The sequence below is a fragment of the Dendropsophus ebraccatus genome, chromosome 1 (assembly GCF_027789765.1).
Source record: "Dendropsophus ebraccatus isolate aDenEbr1 chromosome 1, aDenEbr1.pat, whole genome shotgun sequence".
Lineage (NCBI taxonomy): Eukaryota > Metazoa > Chordata > Amphibia > Anura > Hylidae > Dendropsophus > Dendropsophus ebraccatus.
This window is the reverse complement of record NC_091454.1, coordinates 10,616,931-10,636,695: the sequence shown is the minus strand read 5'-3', so window position 1 is coordinate 10,636,695 and position 19,765 is coordinate 10,616,931. Positions and strand designations below refer to the sequence as shown.

The following is a 19,765-nucleotide window of genomic DNA, read 5'->3' as shown; positions in this document are numbered from 1 at the left end:
TCCCCCACCATCTCCCTCCTCCCACACACACCTCCACCACCATCTCCCTTTTCCCCCACACACCTCCACCACCATCTCCCTCCTCCCCCACACACCTCCACCACCATCACCTTCATCTCTCTCCTCCCCCACACCACCACCACCATCTCCCTCCTCCCCCACACACCTCCACCACCATCTCCCTCCTCCCCCACACACCTCCACCACCATCTCCCTCCTCCCCCACACACCTCCACCACCATCACCTTCATCTCTCTCCTCCCCCACACCACCACCATCTCCCGCCTCCCCCACACACCTCCACCACCATCTCCCTCCTCCCCCACACACCTCCACCACCATCTCCCTCCTCCCCCACACACCTCCACCACCATCTCCCTCCTCCCCCACACACCTCCACCACCATCTCCCTCCTCCCCCACACACCTCCACCACCATCTCCCTCCTCCCCCACACACCTCCACCACCATCTCCCTCCTCCCCCACACACCTCCACCACCACTTCTATTTTACTTGTCCCCTCAGTTCTCATAAATAATTTCTGCTCTATTTTTATAAGGCGAGACGATTCTTCAGGGGAATATATTCTGTCAAACAGAAACCTGCAAGCGGCAGATATAATTTCATTATTCGATAAAATCAGTAATTGGTTAAATATGTGGAAAGAATTCCAGGACGGGGAGAGCGCCGGGCGAAAAAAGCTAAAATAAACGTATAAATGGATGTGTGAGGCGCAGATACCGAATTTATAGCGAGGATTCTATTATGTCATTGTAGCATTTATTATAGGTAATTACGCCTCATGATATCACCTTCTATATTTATTCAGTTAGAATTCTTATTAAAAAGTATTTTCACTTTTCTAATGTTTAATATTCATTTCTGTTATTTTTGTATTTTCCATATTTATTGATTTTTTTTTAGTTATTTAATAATTTTTCAATTTTTTTTAACATATATTTAATTGTATTGTTTTATTTTGTAATTTTATCAATGAATTTTTATTTTGTTTTTAATATATTTTTTTACATACAATGTTTATTTGTCCGGTTTTATTATTTTATGTTTATATTATTTTATGTTTTATTATAATTTATTTTATTTTATTTTTTTATTTTTTAGTGACAAAACTTTTCTTTTTTTTGGATTTTGAGAAATCATTTATATGTATTTATTAAAGGGGTTATCCAGGGAGCAGAAGGCTCCCTGGCGCTCCCTTCCCTCTGCCGAGATATGGAAGGGACAGGCGCATACCCAGTATTGTGCATCTATTGGACATCATGTTGTTTCGTCCAACAGTTGCACAATGTCACCACAACATTGGGAGATGCGCCTGTCCCCTCCACTTCTTGTCCCCAATCACATTGAGGCTCGGCCAGGCCAAAACGGGGAGTGTCAGGCTGGCCAGGCAAATTACAAATTACAAATCTCTGTCACTTTCTGTCACCAGTTAATTTGAAAGAAAACATTTTTCTCTGGAGTACCCCTTTAAGTAGAGGATCGGGGATGCTCAGTGCAAAAATAAAATGACTGTGGGATCAGACTACACAGGTTGTAGTCTGTTACCATGGAAACATGCAAGGAGATGTGTGCACAAAACGGTAGGAAAGTTTTCCGGCTTACTGGTTTTACAGAAGGGATGAGTCCATATACCATACAGTAGGTCCATCCCCACCAAGGAATGGGTAAGGGGGGATACTGTATATGAATAGGTACCCGGCATGGATGGGGGGTCAGTCTGGTGTATCCCCTCTATAATGGCATCCATCAATCTCCTTCATGTCTATATAAAATAGTCACAGTTCCCCAGTTTGTGCGATGGAATAGGAGATGCGTCTTATTAATATTACATGAATAGTGAGTATTATTATAGCACATTTAAGAAATCACTCCCTAAATCCAGCCCGGGGGTATCCCGGAGGCAGAAGAGAAGCAGCGGTCTGTAGAACCTCACATAAGACCCTGCAGAACAACATTTAACCCCTGCCGGTAAATAATTCATGACGTCAGTATATTTACCGCTGCGGGCGACATAGGGGGGAGGGGGGAGACGAGGCTTCACATGAGCATTTAGTGGAGCGCTTATTGGGTTTGTGAGGACACAATCACTTCTTTATCTCTAATCTGTTCTTTAAAGAAGGTTTCCGCCCGGTATAAGGAGCCTCAGGTAAGTCGTCTTCTTCTTCTGCCGTCTTGTTAGAAATCCTATTCTGTTTCTGTATTCCTTATACGTAGGCCATCACCAAACATTACCTAATCCTGTAGCAACAGGGGTGCGGCTGAACTGTGGGGGGTGGCAGATTTATGATACAAATACAGGCACAGATAGTACATGCCCTCATTGTAAGTGAAGAATGAATGCTGCCATATTGTACATATAACTAATGCTGAGATACAACATGCAGAAATAATATTTCCATACTGTGCTCATACCTAATGCCACCATGCAGTACACTTCAAATATGCTACCATGCTGTACACATAACTAATACTGTTATAGAGTGCACACAAAATATTCTGGTATACTGAAAACATAGCTAATACCGCCATACAGGACAGATAGATAATGCCACCATACAGGACAGATAGATAATGCCGCCATACAGGACAGATAGATAATGCCGCCTTACAACACACATAAAATGGGCTGCAATGTTATACAGATAACTAATACTGCTATACAGTGCACACACAATATTCTGGTATACTGAACACATAGCTAATACCACCGTACTGGACAGATACATAATGCCGCCTTACAACACACATAAAATGGGCTGCCTTGTTATACACATATGTAATATACTGCTGCGCCGTGCTCACAACTAACTTGGCCATATGGCAAACATAAAAATTGCTGCTAAATGTACACATAACTAATGCCATCATACAGTACACAAAATATGCTGCTATACTGTACATATAACTAATGGCACCATACAGTGCACTTAAAATATGCTGCTATACTGTACACATAACTAATTCCACCATACAATACACATAAAATATACTGCCATACTGTTCATCTAACTAATGTAACCATACAGTGCACATAACATATGCTGTCATGCTGTATTCATAACTAATGCCACCATACAGTAAAGACACAGTACACACAATATATGCTACCATGCTGTACATATAACTAATGCCACCATATAGTACACTTAAAATATACTGTCATACTGTACACATAACTAATTCCACCATATAACACACATAAAATATACTGTCATACTGTACACATAACTAATGCCACCATATGGTGCTCAAAAAATATACTGCCATACTGAACACATAACAAATTTCACCATCCAATACACATAAAATAAATCGCCATACTGTACACAAAACTAATGCCATTGTACAATACAAATAAAATATACTGCCATACTGCACACATACATAATGCCGCCATACAGTGCAAAAATATACTACCATACCTTACACTTAGCTAATGCCACCATATAATGCACATTACATATACTTCCATGCCGTATACATAACTAATGGCACAATGCAATATACATCAAATATACTGCTATACTGTACATATAACCATGGAAACATACCTTACACCTAACTAATGCCAACATACAATACACATAAAATAGACTTCCATACTGTACACATAACTAATGCCATCATACAATTCACATAAAATATACTGCCATACTGTACACATAACTAATGCCAACATACAATACACATAAAATAGACTTCCATACTGTACACATAACTAATGCCATCATACAATTCACATAAAATATACTGCCATACTGTACACATAACTAATGCCAACCTACAATACACATAAAATATACTGTCATACTTTACACATAACTAATGCCAACATACAATACACATAAAATATACTGCCATACTGTACACATAACTAATGTCATCATACAATTCACATAAAATATACCGCCATACTGTACACATAACTAATGCCATCATATAATTCACATAAAATATACTGACATACTGTACACATAACTAATGCCATCATACAATTCACATAAAATATACCACCATACTGTACACATAACGAATGTCATCATACAATTCACATAAAATATACTGCCATACTGTACACATAACTAATGCCATCATACAATTCACATAAAATATACTGCCATACTGTACACATAACTAATGCCATCATACAATTCACATAAAATATACTGCCATATTGTACACATAACTAATGCCATCATACAATTCACATAAAATATACTGCCATACTGTACACATAACTAATGTCATCATACAATTCACATAAAATATACTGCCATACTGTACACATAACTGTCATCATACAATTCACATAAAATATACCGCCATACTGTACACATAACTAATGCCATCATACAATTCACATAAAATATACTGCCATATTGTACACATAACTAATGCCATCATACAATTCACATAAAATATACTGCCATACTGTACACATAACTAATGTCATCATACAATTCACATAAAATATACTGCCATACTGTACACATAACTAATGTCATCATACAATTCACATAAAATATACTGCCATACTGTACACATAACTAATGTCATCATACAGTGCACATAAAATATACTGTCATACTGTACACATAACTAATGTCATCATACAGTGCACATAAAATATACTGTCATACTGTACACATAACTAATGCCACTATAGAGTGCACATAAAATATACTGCCATACTGTACACATAACTAATGCCATCATACAGTGCACATAAAATTTTCCCCACCTTCAGCTGCTGCAGGGGGGCTCATTGCTTCTGGATTCCTAAAGCTCCCACGGAAATCTATGCACGCTGTATACAGACATGTGCATCTACCGCCCCCTTGTGGTGGTCTCACTGTATTCAATGAAAAGCAAAAAATGGCCCTGGGAGTTGTAGTTCTACAAGAACCTATTAAATAAGCCCTACCCTCCGGAGACTGTTATTATGGCATGGATGACTTGTGGATGTGGTCACTGTCAGACCTGTAGCGGTATCATCAGTCACTAATGTGGCAGCAGTTTGTGCAGAACATACCCAGCGGAGCTGGCAGTAAATATAGTGGGTACATCCAGTACTGGGCGGCTAGGAAAGATTTCTTCAGCGTACGTCTGGGACCGCAATTGCCCAGTTGAAGTGGAAAAAGCTGGAAGCGCAGGACAATGCGTTGTGTTTATAAGCCCCTGGCATGCCGGGCGCGGACCCTCATTATCTGCACAAAACACCATTCTGACAGAAGACACAAATCCAATAAATTCTAGGTTTGTGATTGGAGAAATTGTGACATCTACAGGCGATGAGCGGTACTATAGGATGTAATAGAGGATGTACTGTGCTGTCAGGAGGTGCAGAAGCTACAGAAGAACATGCAACTATTATTCAGTCCTCAGTGGAGATGAGGTAACAGTTCATTTTCCTTTAGGGAATTATTTGCCCTAGTATATGTGAGTTTCTTCCATATTGCACATATAATACAACCACCATACAGTACACATAAACTATACTGCTATACTGAACACATAATACCACCATACAGTACACATATTATCACCACACAGTACACATAAAATATACTGCTATACTGAACACATAATCCCACCATACAGTACACATATTATCACCACACAGTACACATAAAATATACTGCTATACTGAACACATAATACCACCATACAGTACACATAAAACATACTGCTATGCTGTACACCTAATACCACCATACAGTAAACATAAAATATACTGCTGTACTGTACACATAATACCATCATACTGTACACATAAAACATGCTGTACATATAATTATTATCACCATACAGTACACATAAAACATACTGCTATGTTGTACACATAATACCACCATACAGTACACATAATTAATATCAACATACAGTACACATAATACCTCCATACAGTACACATAAAATATACTGCTATGCTGTACACATAATACCATCATACAGCACACATAACAAATACCACTATGCTGTACGTATAATACCACCATACAATACACATGAAAAATATACTGTACACATATAATATACTGTACACATAATACCACCATACAGTACACATAAAATATACCTCTATGCTGTACACATAATACCATCATACAGCACACATAAAATATGCTGCTATGATGTACACAAAATAGCACAATACAGTACACATAAAACATACTGCTATGCTGTACACAAAATACCACCATACTGTACACATAACAAATACCACCATACAATACACATAAAATATACTGTACACATACCACCATAAAGTACACATAAAACATACTGCTATGCTGTACACATAAAACCAGGCTATGCTGTACACATAATACCCCCATACTGTACCTATAATACCACCATACTGTACAAGTAAATTATACTCCTATCCTGTACACATAATACCACCACCCTGTACACATAATACCACCATATAGTACACAGAAAGCATACTGCAATACTGTACACTTAATACCACCATACAGTACACATAATACCACCATACAGTACACATAAAACATACTGCTACAATGCACACATATGTAATGGCACCATATGGTGCACATAAAATATGCTGCAATGCTATCCATACAAGGAATGCAACTATACAATACAAAAAAGATACTGTTATACTGTACATATAACTGACACTATACTGAACAGGTTAAACATATTACTATACAATACAATGCCACTATACAGTACACATAAAATATACTGTCATACTGCACACATAACTAATACTACCATACGGTATACTGCTACCGTACAGTATGCATAAAATATTCTGCCATACTGCACACTTAACTAATACTACCATACAATATACTGCTACCGTACAGTATGCATAAAATATTCTGCCATACTGTACACATAACTAATGCCACCATAGAGTACATATATAATATGCTGCCCTACTGTACACATACATGCCACCATACAGTACATACAGTATAAAATATTCTGCCATACTGTACACATAACTAATGCCACCATACACTTCACATAGAATATACTGCCACTCAATGCCAATAATTATTACCACCATACGGTAAGCATAAAATATGGCGACATTATGTACACATAAATACTTAGAGGATCTGTCTCTATATATCAAGCTTATATAGTGCGCCACCAGGTTACTACGTATGTAAGACTGCACAAATAAATAACGGTGCCATACCGTACACAACACACAAACTACTGTAAGTACCTGCCATACCAGCACCCCCAGGATATCCCTATTCATAGCTCCATGCCTTGAATGGTAGAGGGGGCTATGGGAGACGCCGAGGTCGCAGTGGCCACCGGGCCCACAATGTCACCCGGTAGATACAATGTAACACTTGTAACCACTGCCACCACAGAGCGGCACAGTACTGATGCCAGGTAGGTCACGTCTCCCTGGATACGAGGCAGCGTTGCCCTAACCTCGGTGTTCCTCCACCTCCTCCGCCGAGGGATTAGGTTATTACTTGTGATCCCGGTTATTCCGGTAACTACGCAGCTTAGCTTCAGTTTCCAGGAATTGAGAAATGCTTCCACCGCCGCTAGAACGCCGAGAGCAGGGGGTGGCGGGTTTATTGTATGTTTGATGAGGATGGAGGAGGATGCCGGGGGGATTTGGGCTCGGTACATTGCCGCTATAGCCCGGGATGGGGCAATTATACGGTATTTCTGTCCATTCTGCAGACACATAATAGGCGCATTGTGTCCGCGGCTTCGGCCGTCTATAGATTGTGCTGCCTCAGCTCATCCGCATACTACCGCTGCTTCTTATTATGGCCTATTACATGGTTTATTCCACCGTTATAGCTATGTGTATGAGCTGAGACCCTATACAGGGGGGCCGGGGGTCTCTACAGTGCGGGAACAGCACAGTGGTGGGGATGGTAGCAGTACAGTGTGTTACTGCTGTGTTATATAGTGTATATGTGGGGTATTGGTATGTATGTTAGTATTAGTGACTGGTGCAACATGTGTCCAGGGTACTAGCGGTATGCTGATGATGTATGTGCAGTATAAGAGTAAGTGGCGTGTGTGGAGTCCAGTATGTGTGTGTAGTATGTGTCCAGTATGTATAGTATGTGTCCAGTGTGTGTGTGTGTGTGTGTGTGTGTGTGGTATGTGTCCAGTGTGTGGTATGTGTCCAGTATGTATAGTATGTGTCCAGTGTGTGTATGTGGTATGTGTCCAGTGTGTGTGTGTGTGTGTGTGTGTGTGGTATGTGTCCAGTGTGTGGTATGTGTCCAGTGTCTATGGGTTGTATGTGGTATGTGTCCAATATGTGTGTGTGCTATGTGTCCAGTGTGTGTGGGATGTGTCCAGTATGTGTGTGGGATGTGTCCAGTATGTGTGTGGGATGTGTCCAGTATGTATAGTATGTGTCCAGTGTGTGTATGTGGTATGTGTCCAGTGTGTGTGTGTGTGTGTGTGTGGTATGTGTCCAGTGTCTATGGGTTGTATGTGGTATGTGTCCAATATGTGTGTGTGGTAGGTGTCTAGTATGTGAGTGGTATGTGCCCAGTGTGTAAGTGGTATGTGTCCAGTATGTGTGGGTTGTATGTGTCCAGTATGTGTGTGTGGTATATGTCCAGTGTGTGTGTGTGGTATGTTTCCAGTATGTGTTTGGCATGTGTCCAGTATGTGAGTGGTATGTGTCCAGTATGTGAGTGGTATGTGTCCAGTATGTGTTTGTGGTATGTGTCCAGTATGTGTTTGTGGTATGTGTCCAGTATGTATAGTATGTGTCCAGTGTGTGTATGTGGTATGTGTCCAGTGTGTGTGTGTGTGTGTGTGTGTGTGGTATGTGTCCAGTGTGTGGTATGTGTCCAGTGTGTGTATGTGGTATGTGTCCAGTGTGTGTGGGATGTGTCCAGTATGTGTGTGGAATGTGTCCAGTATGTGTGTGGGATGTGTCCAGTATGTATAGTATGTGTCCAGTGTGTGTGTGTGTGTGTGGTATGTGTCCAGTGTCTATGGGTTGTATGTGGTATGTGTCCAATATGTGTGTGTGTGTGTGGTATGTTTCCAGTATGTGAGTGGTATGTGTCCAGTATGTGTTTGTGGTATGTGTCCAGTATGTGTTTGTGGTATGTGTCCAGTATGTGTGTGGGGTATATGTCCAGTGTGTGTGTGTGTGTGTGTGTGTGTGTGTGTGTGTGTGTGGTATGTTTCCAGTATGTGAGTAGTATGTGTCCAGTATGTGTTTGTGGTATGTGTCCAGTATGTGTGTGGGGTATATGTCCAGTGTGTGTGTGTGTGTGTGTGTGTGTGTGTGTGTGTGTGTGGTATGTTTCCAGTATGTGAGTGGTATGTGTCCAGTATGTGTTTGTGGTATGTGTCCAGTATGTAAGTAGTATATGTCCAGTATATGTCTATGGGAGTTACAGACACAGCTGAGCATGCTCACTCTTAGTGTTCCTGGGGAGTGCTCGCTTACACAGGGACCATGACGTCATATGTTAATATGGAGCAGAGTATCTACTGATACCCCAGAAACCGAGGAGACCCCTCAGTATTAGGACTGACAGCCCCCATGCAGCTCATACATCTATGAGTATTATCCGGGCATGAGAGACCCCTGTGCTGCCCCCCTGCCTCTGCCTCTCATCCGTACATCCTGCAGAACCTTCCGGATAATCCATTCCTCCTGTTATCTGACTTGTGTTTTTTCTTCATATTTTTCATGTTTTTTCCCCGGTGCAGTCAGACGGTTATTCCTGGACGTCCCGCTTGCTCCCGACCTCCTCCTCTCCTAAGGTGGGTGTGCAGCTTTAAGTGCAGGAACAATGCAGTAATGCGCTAAGTGGCGGTGACGTCCCCGGCGCTGGCTGAGTAGGCGATGATGACTGAAGGTTACAGCCCCTTTAATTAAATTAATCCTGTTATAAAATGCTGCGGTAATGAATGCTTTCCCAGGTGACTCCACTAACAGATTTCATTACACTCACTCACATTAACTCTTCTATCTACCTGCCAGACCAGGAGAAGGTGTATTCCCATCCAGAGTTGTGACAACAGGGTAGAGAGCCCTGTCCAATGTAGCAATGTACTCCTCTGGGATAGCAGAAAATAGAAGTAACAGAAGAAGAAACTCATATAGATTATCTAATCTGACCGCCTTTTCCCCTAAAGTGTCGGCTGCCCGTCCTGCTAGGGTAGAACAAGGTCCCAGGTCCCTGCTCTGGGTAGAGCAGACTTTCCAGAAGAGCCGTGAGTTACAGTAGGATACGTCAGCCTTTCGTGCTATTTGTCTTACTGGGGCCAGTACCAAACTCCCTGTGTCTTGTAGAAAGTATCCCTAGCAGGACAAGGTTTTCCTCAGAGGACGTCACTCCCTCCTAAGGGTATAGCACTGCATGATAGCGGTTATCTCTTGCATAAGAAGAATACGTCTCTAGGTCCCTGACAAGGGTCCTGGCCTAAGCCAAGTCCTGACTTTACTTCAGCAGGAACTGTGCTCTCAATGTCTGTCTCTCTCCACTGACTCAACTAGAAGACCACTCCCACCAGGAGATAGCTCCTTTTTATAGGGGTACCTTAGCTAGTGTGTGATTGGTGGGGCTGTGTGTGGAGAAGAAAGAGGAGGCAGGATAGGAGGAAAAGTGAGGGAAGAGAAGCTGCACCTGTGATAGGATAAAACATAGCAGGTGACTCAGAACAGTTAACCCATGAGACCTTTAGCTGTGCATAGTACAGTATATATAATAAATATAGCGACATCTAGTGGGGAAAAAAATGTAACACACTTTCCTTCATCCCCTTCTGTGTGAACCTGAGAGAGTTTCTTTACCCAGGTGTATAGAAACTTAGTGGCACACCTGTGCTGGGACACTACATACTCCCCCACTTGAAATAAGCCATCCATGGCGTAGCACCTAGGGGAAAGTCACAAAAGAGGGTGAGCACAGCATGGGTTACTTTGATAAGGCAATACAGGATATACATAAAAATACATATAAATAACAGGTCATATAAAAACATAGTATAAAAGTATAAAGTGCAGAAGGCAATAACTAAATCGTCCATAGTGCAATAACTTGGAACTGGATGCACCAGTCCATATACACCCATGGTGGTGTTATGATGTGTCAGTCTATATAGATCTCAAGAACTTGTAAGAGGTAGAGCAGGCGTCTCTTTCCTTACAAGAAAGAGGGGAAAGGGGTAAGGGAAAGTTCACGGCCGAGCAGGCACTTAATCTTGAACTGCTTCAGGGATGAAAACTGGGGTCACACACAAAACCTTTGGCTGACCGGGCCCCAACACCAGCTCAGCAGAGCATCCATATTTTCTTGCTCAACAGCAGAGCATCCTTATGTTTTAACACCTACTCCATCTTAGCAGGGGGTTGAGTGGTTGGTGTTTCTTTTATGGTTTGGCAGGCAACAACCTCCTTGGTCCACTCCTCTGGTCTACTCCTCTGGCAGTGAACACAGGTCTCCATCATGGTGATAGCAGCAGTTGCAGTCACAGGAGTAGGCGTAGGGGTAGTAACAGCAACATAATTGGTCACCTATGGTTGCACCCGTGAGATAGTTCCTTCTCCGCCGCCGAATGACATGAAGGTGCTGGAGCTCCTGCAATAACTCCCGCTCACCCCTGAAGAACCACTGCGGCAGGGGAGGCATAAGCGGTGGCCCCCCGTGGGGATACTTCCATCCTTCATCACCAGGGGGCACTGGTATAGAGGTCGGGTCATCAGCCGCCGGATCGGGTTCTGCTGCGTCATCCACCTCATCAGAAGATGGCAAATCTGAGACCGCGTCGTCTTCACCTTCTGGATTAATTGATGCGAAGTAGTCAGCAATTGCAGCGGGCATCCGCCCGTGGAGGAGGCTGTGTCGCAGAAGGACATAGTGGCAGCGCCAGACTAGCATCCACGGGTTCCAGAGCTGTTTTTGTGGCTGTAGTTGCCGCTGACCATCTTTGATCTGACCGTCTTATACCCTATAATGTCGGGTTACCCATCTTGCTAGAGTAGTATGAGGTCCCAGGTCCCTGTGCTGGGTTGAGCAGACTTTCCAGGGATTTCCAGAATAGCCGTGCATTACAGTAGGATACGTAGGCTTTAACTGCAACTTTGTCCTACTGGGGTCAGTATCTAACCTCAGGTGTGCTTCCCTGTGTAGTGTTAATGGTATCCCTGGCATGGACATGGTTTGCGTCAGAGGATGTCCTTCCTCCTGAGGGGTCTAGCACTGCATGCTACTGGTGGTTAACAGCATAAGAAATAAGGTTAAGTCTCTTGGTCACTGACAAGGGTCCTGGCCTGAGCCAGACCCTGGCTTCACTACAGCAGGAACTGTGCTTTCTGTGTTGCTTCCTCTAACTGAACTGATTAAAGAACTCCTCCCACCAGGAACTAACCTCCCTTTTATACGGGCAAACTGTGTTGGAAAAGACTTCAGAAGAGAAGGATTTAGGGGTAATGATTTCTGAAAGCCTTAAAATGAGTCACCAGTGTGACCAGGCGGTGGGGAAAGCAAATCGTATGCTGGGGTGTATAGCTATAGGTATAACCAGTAGGAAAGGGAGATTGTGATCCCGCTGTATAGAGCTCTGGTGAGGCCACATCTGGAATACTGTGTCCAGTTCTGGAGACCTCACCTAAAAAAGGACATTGATAAAATAGAACGGGTCCAAAGACGAGCTACAAAAATGGTGGAGGGTGTGAGGCATAAACCATATCAGGAAAGACTTAAGGATTTGAATCTGTATAGTCTGGAGGAAAGACGGGAAAGGGGGGACATGATTGAAACCTTTAAGTATGTTAAGGGACTAAATAAGGTTCAAGAGGGGAGTGTTTTTAGTAAAAAACTGAGCTCAAGAACAAGAGGACACAGTGAGAGGTTAGTTGGGGGAAAGATCAGAAGCAATGTAAGAAAATATTATTTTACTGAAAGAGTGGTAGATACCTGGAACAAACTTCCAGCAGAGGTGGTTGGTAAATCTACAATAACAGAATTTAAACACGCCTGGGATAGACATATATCTATCCTAAGATAATAAGGAAGAAAATACTAAAAGGGCGGACTAGATGGACCCAGTGGTCTTTTTCTGCCGACAATCTTCTATGTTTCTATGTTTCTAACTAACCTTACTTGTGTGAAGGGAAGGGAAAGCTTGGATGGGAGAAAGAAAGGAGGGAAAACACCTGCACCTGTGACAGGAGGAGAACAAACATATGATAAATACAATTAACCCAATGCTTCCTTTAGCCGTGCATAAAACCAGACATATAAGAAGTATAGTAGTGACACCTAGTGGGGAAAAACACATAGTACACTTCTCCTTCATCCCACGGTGAGAACCTGAGTGAGTTACTTTGCCCAGGTGCGTAGGAAACATTTTCTCTGATCTCTCCCCTCTGTTTCCTTATGATGTCATAGTTTTCTCCAGGACATCTCTGGTGACACTAAGCCCAGCAGGAAGGTCCCCATTGTCCCTGCCAGGAGCAGAAGGAGCCACCAGCTTCTTGTTTTCAGATCTCAGCAAAATTCTTGTTCTTTTATCAAACATGTGGAATGTGAAGAGCGAGGATTGTCCAGATGTTCTCAGCGGTCGGCAGATGTTCTGCTTCACTTTAAAGACAGATAGCGAGAAGAGTGCGGCTCCTGGTCACATGACTATTTCTGGAAACAGTGTTGTATTAGTACACAGAAGAGCGGCACAGCACATGTGATCATGTATTCACCTAACAGTGCTACCATGTAATAACCTGTCACTACCACTGTGCCACCTACCATGTAATAACCTGACACTACCACTGTGCCACCTACAATGTAATAACCTGACACTACCACTGTGCCACCTACCATGTAATAACCTGACACTACCCCTGTGCCACCTACCATGTAATAACCTGACACTACCACTGTGCCACCTACCATGTAATAACCTGACACTACCACTGTGCCACCTACCATGTAATAACCTGACACTACCACTGTGCCACCTACCATGTAATAACCTGACACTACCACTGTGCCACCTACCATGTAATAACCTGACACTACCCCTGTGCCATCTACTATATAATAACCTAACACTACCCCTGTGCCATCTACTATATAATAACCTAACACTACCCCTGTGCCACCTTCTATATAAGCTGTGATCTAAAGTATTATTCCTTCAGCGAGAAGCTGTATGTAAGTTTAAGTACCGAGCTCAAGGGACTGAGTGTCCTTTATATCTTGTACCCTTACTGGAAAGAGAGAACTGTATACTCTGGGGGCGATTTATCAAACATGGTGTAAAGTAGAACTGGCTCAGTTGCCCCTAACAACCAATCAGATTCCACCTTTCATTTTCCACAGAGTCTGTGAGGAATAAAAGGTGGAATCTGATTGGTTGCTAGGGGCAACTGGGCCAGTTTCACTTTACACCATGTTTGATAACTCTCCCTCTCAGTGTATATAGTGATAACATATATATATATATATTTGAATTTAAGGATCTACAGTAAATTGGTGCCTGCTCAATTTCTTCACACTATATCTATACTAAAAAGTATGTGTTGGCATATCCAGGGGCGGGCACATACCACCGTGCCAAGTGCCTCAGGGGTAGGCCACCATCTTGCCCAGGTATATAACACCACCTAGCTACCCCTGGTCACCACATATGATGTGTATGATACATCATGTTGGTGTAAGGACCACGGAGACCCCCAGCATAGGAATAGTTATGGGGTGCACAAAGCGGAGGGGGTGCACAAAGCATCTATTATTTTATTGTCGTGTAGTTAAAGGGGTTATCCAGCGCTACAAAAACATGGCCACTTTCTTTCAGAGACAGCACCACTCTTGTCTCCAGCTTGGGTGGGGTTTGCCCCTTAGTTCCATTGAAGTGAATGGAGCTTAATTGCAAACCGCACCTGAATTGGCGACAAGAGAAAGTGGCCATGTTTTTGTAGCGCTGGATAACCCCTTTAATGATGTACTGGTGCAGAATTCCCCTGCAGTGCCGTCTGTGATCCAGAACCCATCTGTCAAAAAAAGTAACGCAGCCCCCAATCTAATAATAAAACTGCTGATCTGGGAGCCGGGGGGCGGGGGGTGGGGGGGCTGCATCGTCTCCAAAGGACGAGAAAAGTTTCCCAAGCATCAAACTTGTTCATTTTATAAGGTGCTTCAGCTCCACCTGCTGGTAGATATGTAGAATTGCAGAGAGCCACATTTCCTCTATCTGGAAAAGCTGGGTGATCCCTACCTGCCCTTTATTACAGCTTGCCTGGTTATGCTTCAGTATAAAGTAGTATATGACTTCTGCCTCCCACAGCTGAAGTCTGTTACAATGTATCAGCACAGGGAAACAATGTTACTTTATACCAATGTTCCTCAGTCTCCAGCTTTGTTGGTGAGTAACAGATTTGGGAGCAGTGCTTTATGGCATTCACAATGCTGAGCAGGTCCTTAGCAGTTCCAGACTCTGCCCACCAGGGGGAGCAGTTGTCAGAGACTTGGAGGTAGCAGTAAGTTCACTGTGTTCTCTTTGGCAGGGGGGGGGGGGGGCTCAGGCTGGGAGTGGAGGAGCTGTCCAGGGCTTCTGCTTGTCTGGGCGCACACAGCTGGCTATGGTGCAGGATGGGAGAGCACTGACTGCAGAGAGATGGCCAACATCCCAGAGACACCTGCACAAGCAACCCTGTCCTGACACTGTGCCACCCCCCAGTGCCAGTACATAGTGACCCCCCAGTGCCAGTACATAGTGACCCCTCAGTGCCAGTACATAGTGACCCTACTGCCAGTACACAGTGACCCCCCCCTCCAGTGCCAGTACATAGTGACCCTACTGCCAGTACATAGTGACCCCCCCCCCCAGTGCCAGTACATAGTGACCCCCCAGTGCCAGTACACAGTGACCACAGTGCCAGTACATAGTGACCCCCCAGTGCCAGTACACAGTGATCCCCAGTGCCAGTACATAGTGACCGCCCAGTGCCAGTACATAGTGATCCCCAGTGCCAGTACATAGTGATCCCAGTGCCAGTACATAGTGACGCCCCCAGTGCCAGTACATAGTGACCGCCCTGTGCCAGTACATAGTGATCCCCAGTGCCAGTACATAGTGACCATAGTGCCAGTACATAGTGACCACAGTGCCAATACATAGTGACCCCCCAGTGCCAATACATAGTGACCCCCCCAGTGCCAGTACATAGTGATCCCAGTGCCAGTACATAGTGACCCCCCAGTGCCAGTACATAGTGACCCCCCAGTGCCAGTACATAGTGATCACAGTGCCAGTACATAGTGACCCCCCAATGCCAGTACATAGTGATCCCAGTGCCAGTACATAGTGACCCCCCAGTGCCAGTACATAGTGACCCCCCAGTGCCAGTACATAGTGACCCCCAATGCCAGTACATAGTGATCCTACTGCCAGTACATACTTATCATAGTGCCAGTACATAGTGACCCCCAATGCCAGTACATACTTATCATAGTGCCAGTACATAGTGACCCCCCCCCCCAGTGCCAGTACATAGTGACCCCCCCAGTGCCAGTACATAGTGACCCTACTGCCAGTACATAGTGACCCCCCAGTGCTAGTACAGTTACCCCCCAGTGCCAGTACACAATGACCCCCAGTGCCTGTACATAGTGACCCCCCAGTGCCAGTACACAGTGACCCCCCCAGTGTCAGTACAGTTACCCCCCAGTGCCAGTACACAATGACCCCCAGTGCCTGTACATAGTGACCCCTCAGTGCCAGTACACAGTGATCCCCAGTGCCTGTACATAGTGACCCCCCAGTGCCAGTACACAGTTACCCCCAGGGGGACGGTGTACAATGACCCCCAGTGCCAGTACACAGTGACCCCACAGTGCCAGTACACAGTGACCCCCCAGTGCCAGTACATAGTGACCCCCCCAGCGCCAGTACATAGTGACCCCCCAGTGCCAGTACATAGTGACCCCCCCCAGTGCCAGTACAAAGTGACCCCCCCCAGTGCCAGTACATAGTGACCCCCCCAGTGCCAGTACACAATGACCCCCAGTGCCTGTACATAGTGACCCCCCAGTGCCAGTACACAGTGACCCCCCCAGTGTCAGTACAGTTGCCCCCCAGTGCCAGTACACAATGACCCCCAGTGCCTGTACATAGTGACCCCTCAGTGCCAGTACACAGTGATCCCCAGTGCCTGTACATAGTGACCCCCCAGTGCCAGTACACAGTTACCCCCAGGGGGACGGTGTACAATGACCCCCAGTGCCAGTACACAGTGACCCCACAGTGCCAGTACACAGTGACCCCCCAGTGCCAGTACATAGTGACCCCCCCAGCGCCAGTACATAGTGACCCCCCAGTGCCAGTACATAGTGACCCCCCCAGCGCCAGTACAAAGTGACCCCCCCCCAGTGCCAGTACATAGTGACCCCCCCAGTGCCAGTACATAGTGACCCCCAATGCCAGTACATAGTGATCCTACTGCCAGTACATACTTATCATAGTGCCAGTACATAGTGACCCCCAATGCCAGTACATACTTATCATAGTGCCAGTACATAGTGACCATAGTGCCAGTACATAGTGACCCCCCCCAGTGCCAGTACATAGTGACACCCCCAGTGCCAGTACATAGTGACCCCCCAGTGCTAGTACAGTTACCCCCCAGTGCCAGTACACAGTGACCCCCCCAGTGTCAGTACAGTTGCCCCCCAGTGCCAGTACACAATGACCCCCAGTGCCTGTACATAGTGACCCCTCAGTGCCAGTACACAGTGATCCCCAGTGCCTGTACATAGTGACCCCCCAGTGCCAGTACACAGTTACCCCCAGGGAGACGGTGTACAATGACCCCCAGTGCCAGTACACAGTGACCCCCCAGTGCCAGTACATAGTGACCCCCCCAGCGCCAGTACATAGTGACCCCCCAGTGCCAGTACAAAGTGACCCCCCAGTGCTAGTACATAGTGACCCCCCAGTGCCAGTACAAAGTGACCCCCCAGTGCCAGTACATAGTGACCCCCCAGTGCCAGTACAAAGTGACCCCCCCAGTGCCAGTACATAGTGATCCCCCAGTGCCAGTACATAGTGACCCCCCCAGTGCCAGTACATAGTAATCCCAGTGCCACTACATAGTGACCCCCCAGTGCCAGTACATAGTGACTGTAGTACCAGTACAGATGTATAATGGAGCCTCTCCCAGTATGGTGTGTGTCCATGTACCAGTATAGATGTATAATGGAGCCTCTCCCAGTATGGTGTGTTCCCATGTACCAGTATAGATGTATAATGGAGCCTCTCCCAGTATGGTGTGTGCCCATGTACCAGTATAGATGTATAATGGAGCCTCTCCCAGTATGGTGTGTGCCCAGGTACCAGTACAGATGTATAATGGAGCCTCTCCCAGTATGGTGTGTGCCCATGTACCAGTACAGATTTATAATGGAGCCTCTCCCAGTATGGTGTGTGCCCATGTACCAGTACAGATGTATAATGGAGCCTCTCCCAGTATGGTGTGTGTCCATGTACCAGTATAGATGTATAATGGAGCCTCTCCCAGTATGGTGTGTGCCCATGTACCAGTATAGATGTATAATGGAACCTCTCCCAGTAGTGACCCCCCAGTGCTAGTACAGTTACCCCCCAGTGCCAGTACACAGTGACACCCCCAGTGTCAGTACAGTTGCCCCCCAGTGCCAGTACACAATGACCCCCAGTGCCTGTACATAGTGACCCCTCAGTGCCAGTACACAGTGACCCCCAGTGCCAGTACACAGTGACCCCCCCAGCGCCAGTACATAGTGACCCCCCAGTGCCAGTACAAAGTGACCCCCCAGTGCCAGTACATAGTGACCCCCCAGTGCCAGTACAAAGTGACCCCCCCCAGTGCCAGTACATAGTGATCCCCCAGTGCCAGTACATAGTGACCCCCCCAGTGCCAGTACATAGTAATCCCAGTGCCACTACATAGTGACCCCCCAGTGCCAGTACATAGTGACTGTAGTACCAGTATAGATGTATAATGGAGCCTCTCCCAGTATGGTGTGTGCCCGGGTACCAGTATAGATGTATAATGGAGCCTCTCCCAGTATGGTGTGTGCCCATGTACCAGTATAGATGTATAATGGAGCCTCTCCCAGTATGGTGTGTGCCCAGGTACCAGTATAGATGTATAATGGAGCCTCTCCCAGTATGGTGTGTGCCCGGGTAACAGTATAGATGTATAATGGAGCCTCTCCCAGTATGGTGTGTGCCCATGTACCAGTATAGATGTATAATAGAGCCTCTCACAGTATGGTGTGTGCCCATGTACCAGTATAGATGTATAATGGAGACTCTCCCAGTATGGTGTGTGCCCGGGTACCAGTATAATGGAGCCTCTCCCAGTATGGTGTGTGCCCGGGTACCAGTATAATGGAGCCTCTCCCAGTATGGTGTGTGCCCGAGTACCAGTATAATGGAGCCTCTCCCAGTATGGTGTGTGCCCATATACCAGTATAGATGTATAATGAAGCCTCTCCCAGTATGGTGTGTGCCCATGTACCAGTATAGATGTATAATGGAGCCTCTCCCAGTATGGTGTGTGCCCATATACCAGTATAGATGTATAATGAAGCCTCTCCCAGTATGGTGTGTGCCCATATACCAGTATAGATGTATAATGGAGCCTCTCCCAGTATGGTGTGTGCCCATGTACCAGTATAGATGTATAATGGAGCCTCTCCCAGTATGGTGTGTGCCCGGGTACCAGTATAATGGAGCCTCTCCCAGTATGGTGTGTGCCCAT

The 19,765-nt window shown here is 45.3% G+C and overlaps 1 protein-coding gene across 2 annotated transcripts in view; it reads left to right on the top strand.

Annotated features, from left to right (window-relative positions):
• Window positions 1-19,765, top strand: part of MTPN (myotrophin) — a 230,721-nt gene that overhangs the window by 70,661 nt on the left and 140,295 nt on the right. The window contains exon 4 of one of the 2 annotated variants that reach the window (XM_069966946.1): window positions 9,727-9,813. The exons of the other annotated variant lie outside the window; for it this stretch is intronic. Within the exon in view, the coding sequence (XP_069823047.1) occupies window positions 9,727-9,798 (72 nt within the window). The 3' untranslated portion in view covers window positions 9,799-9,813. Of the gene's footprint in view, window positions 1-9,726; window positions 9,814-19,765 lie in introns of those variants that run through there. 2 annotated transcript variants of the gene reach the window in all.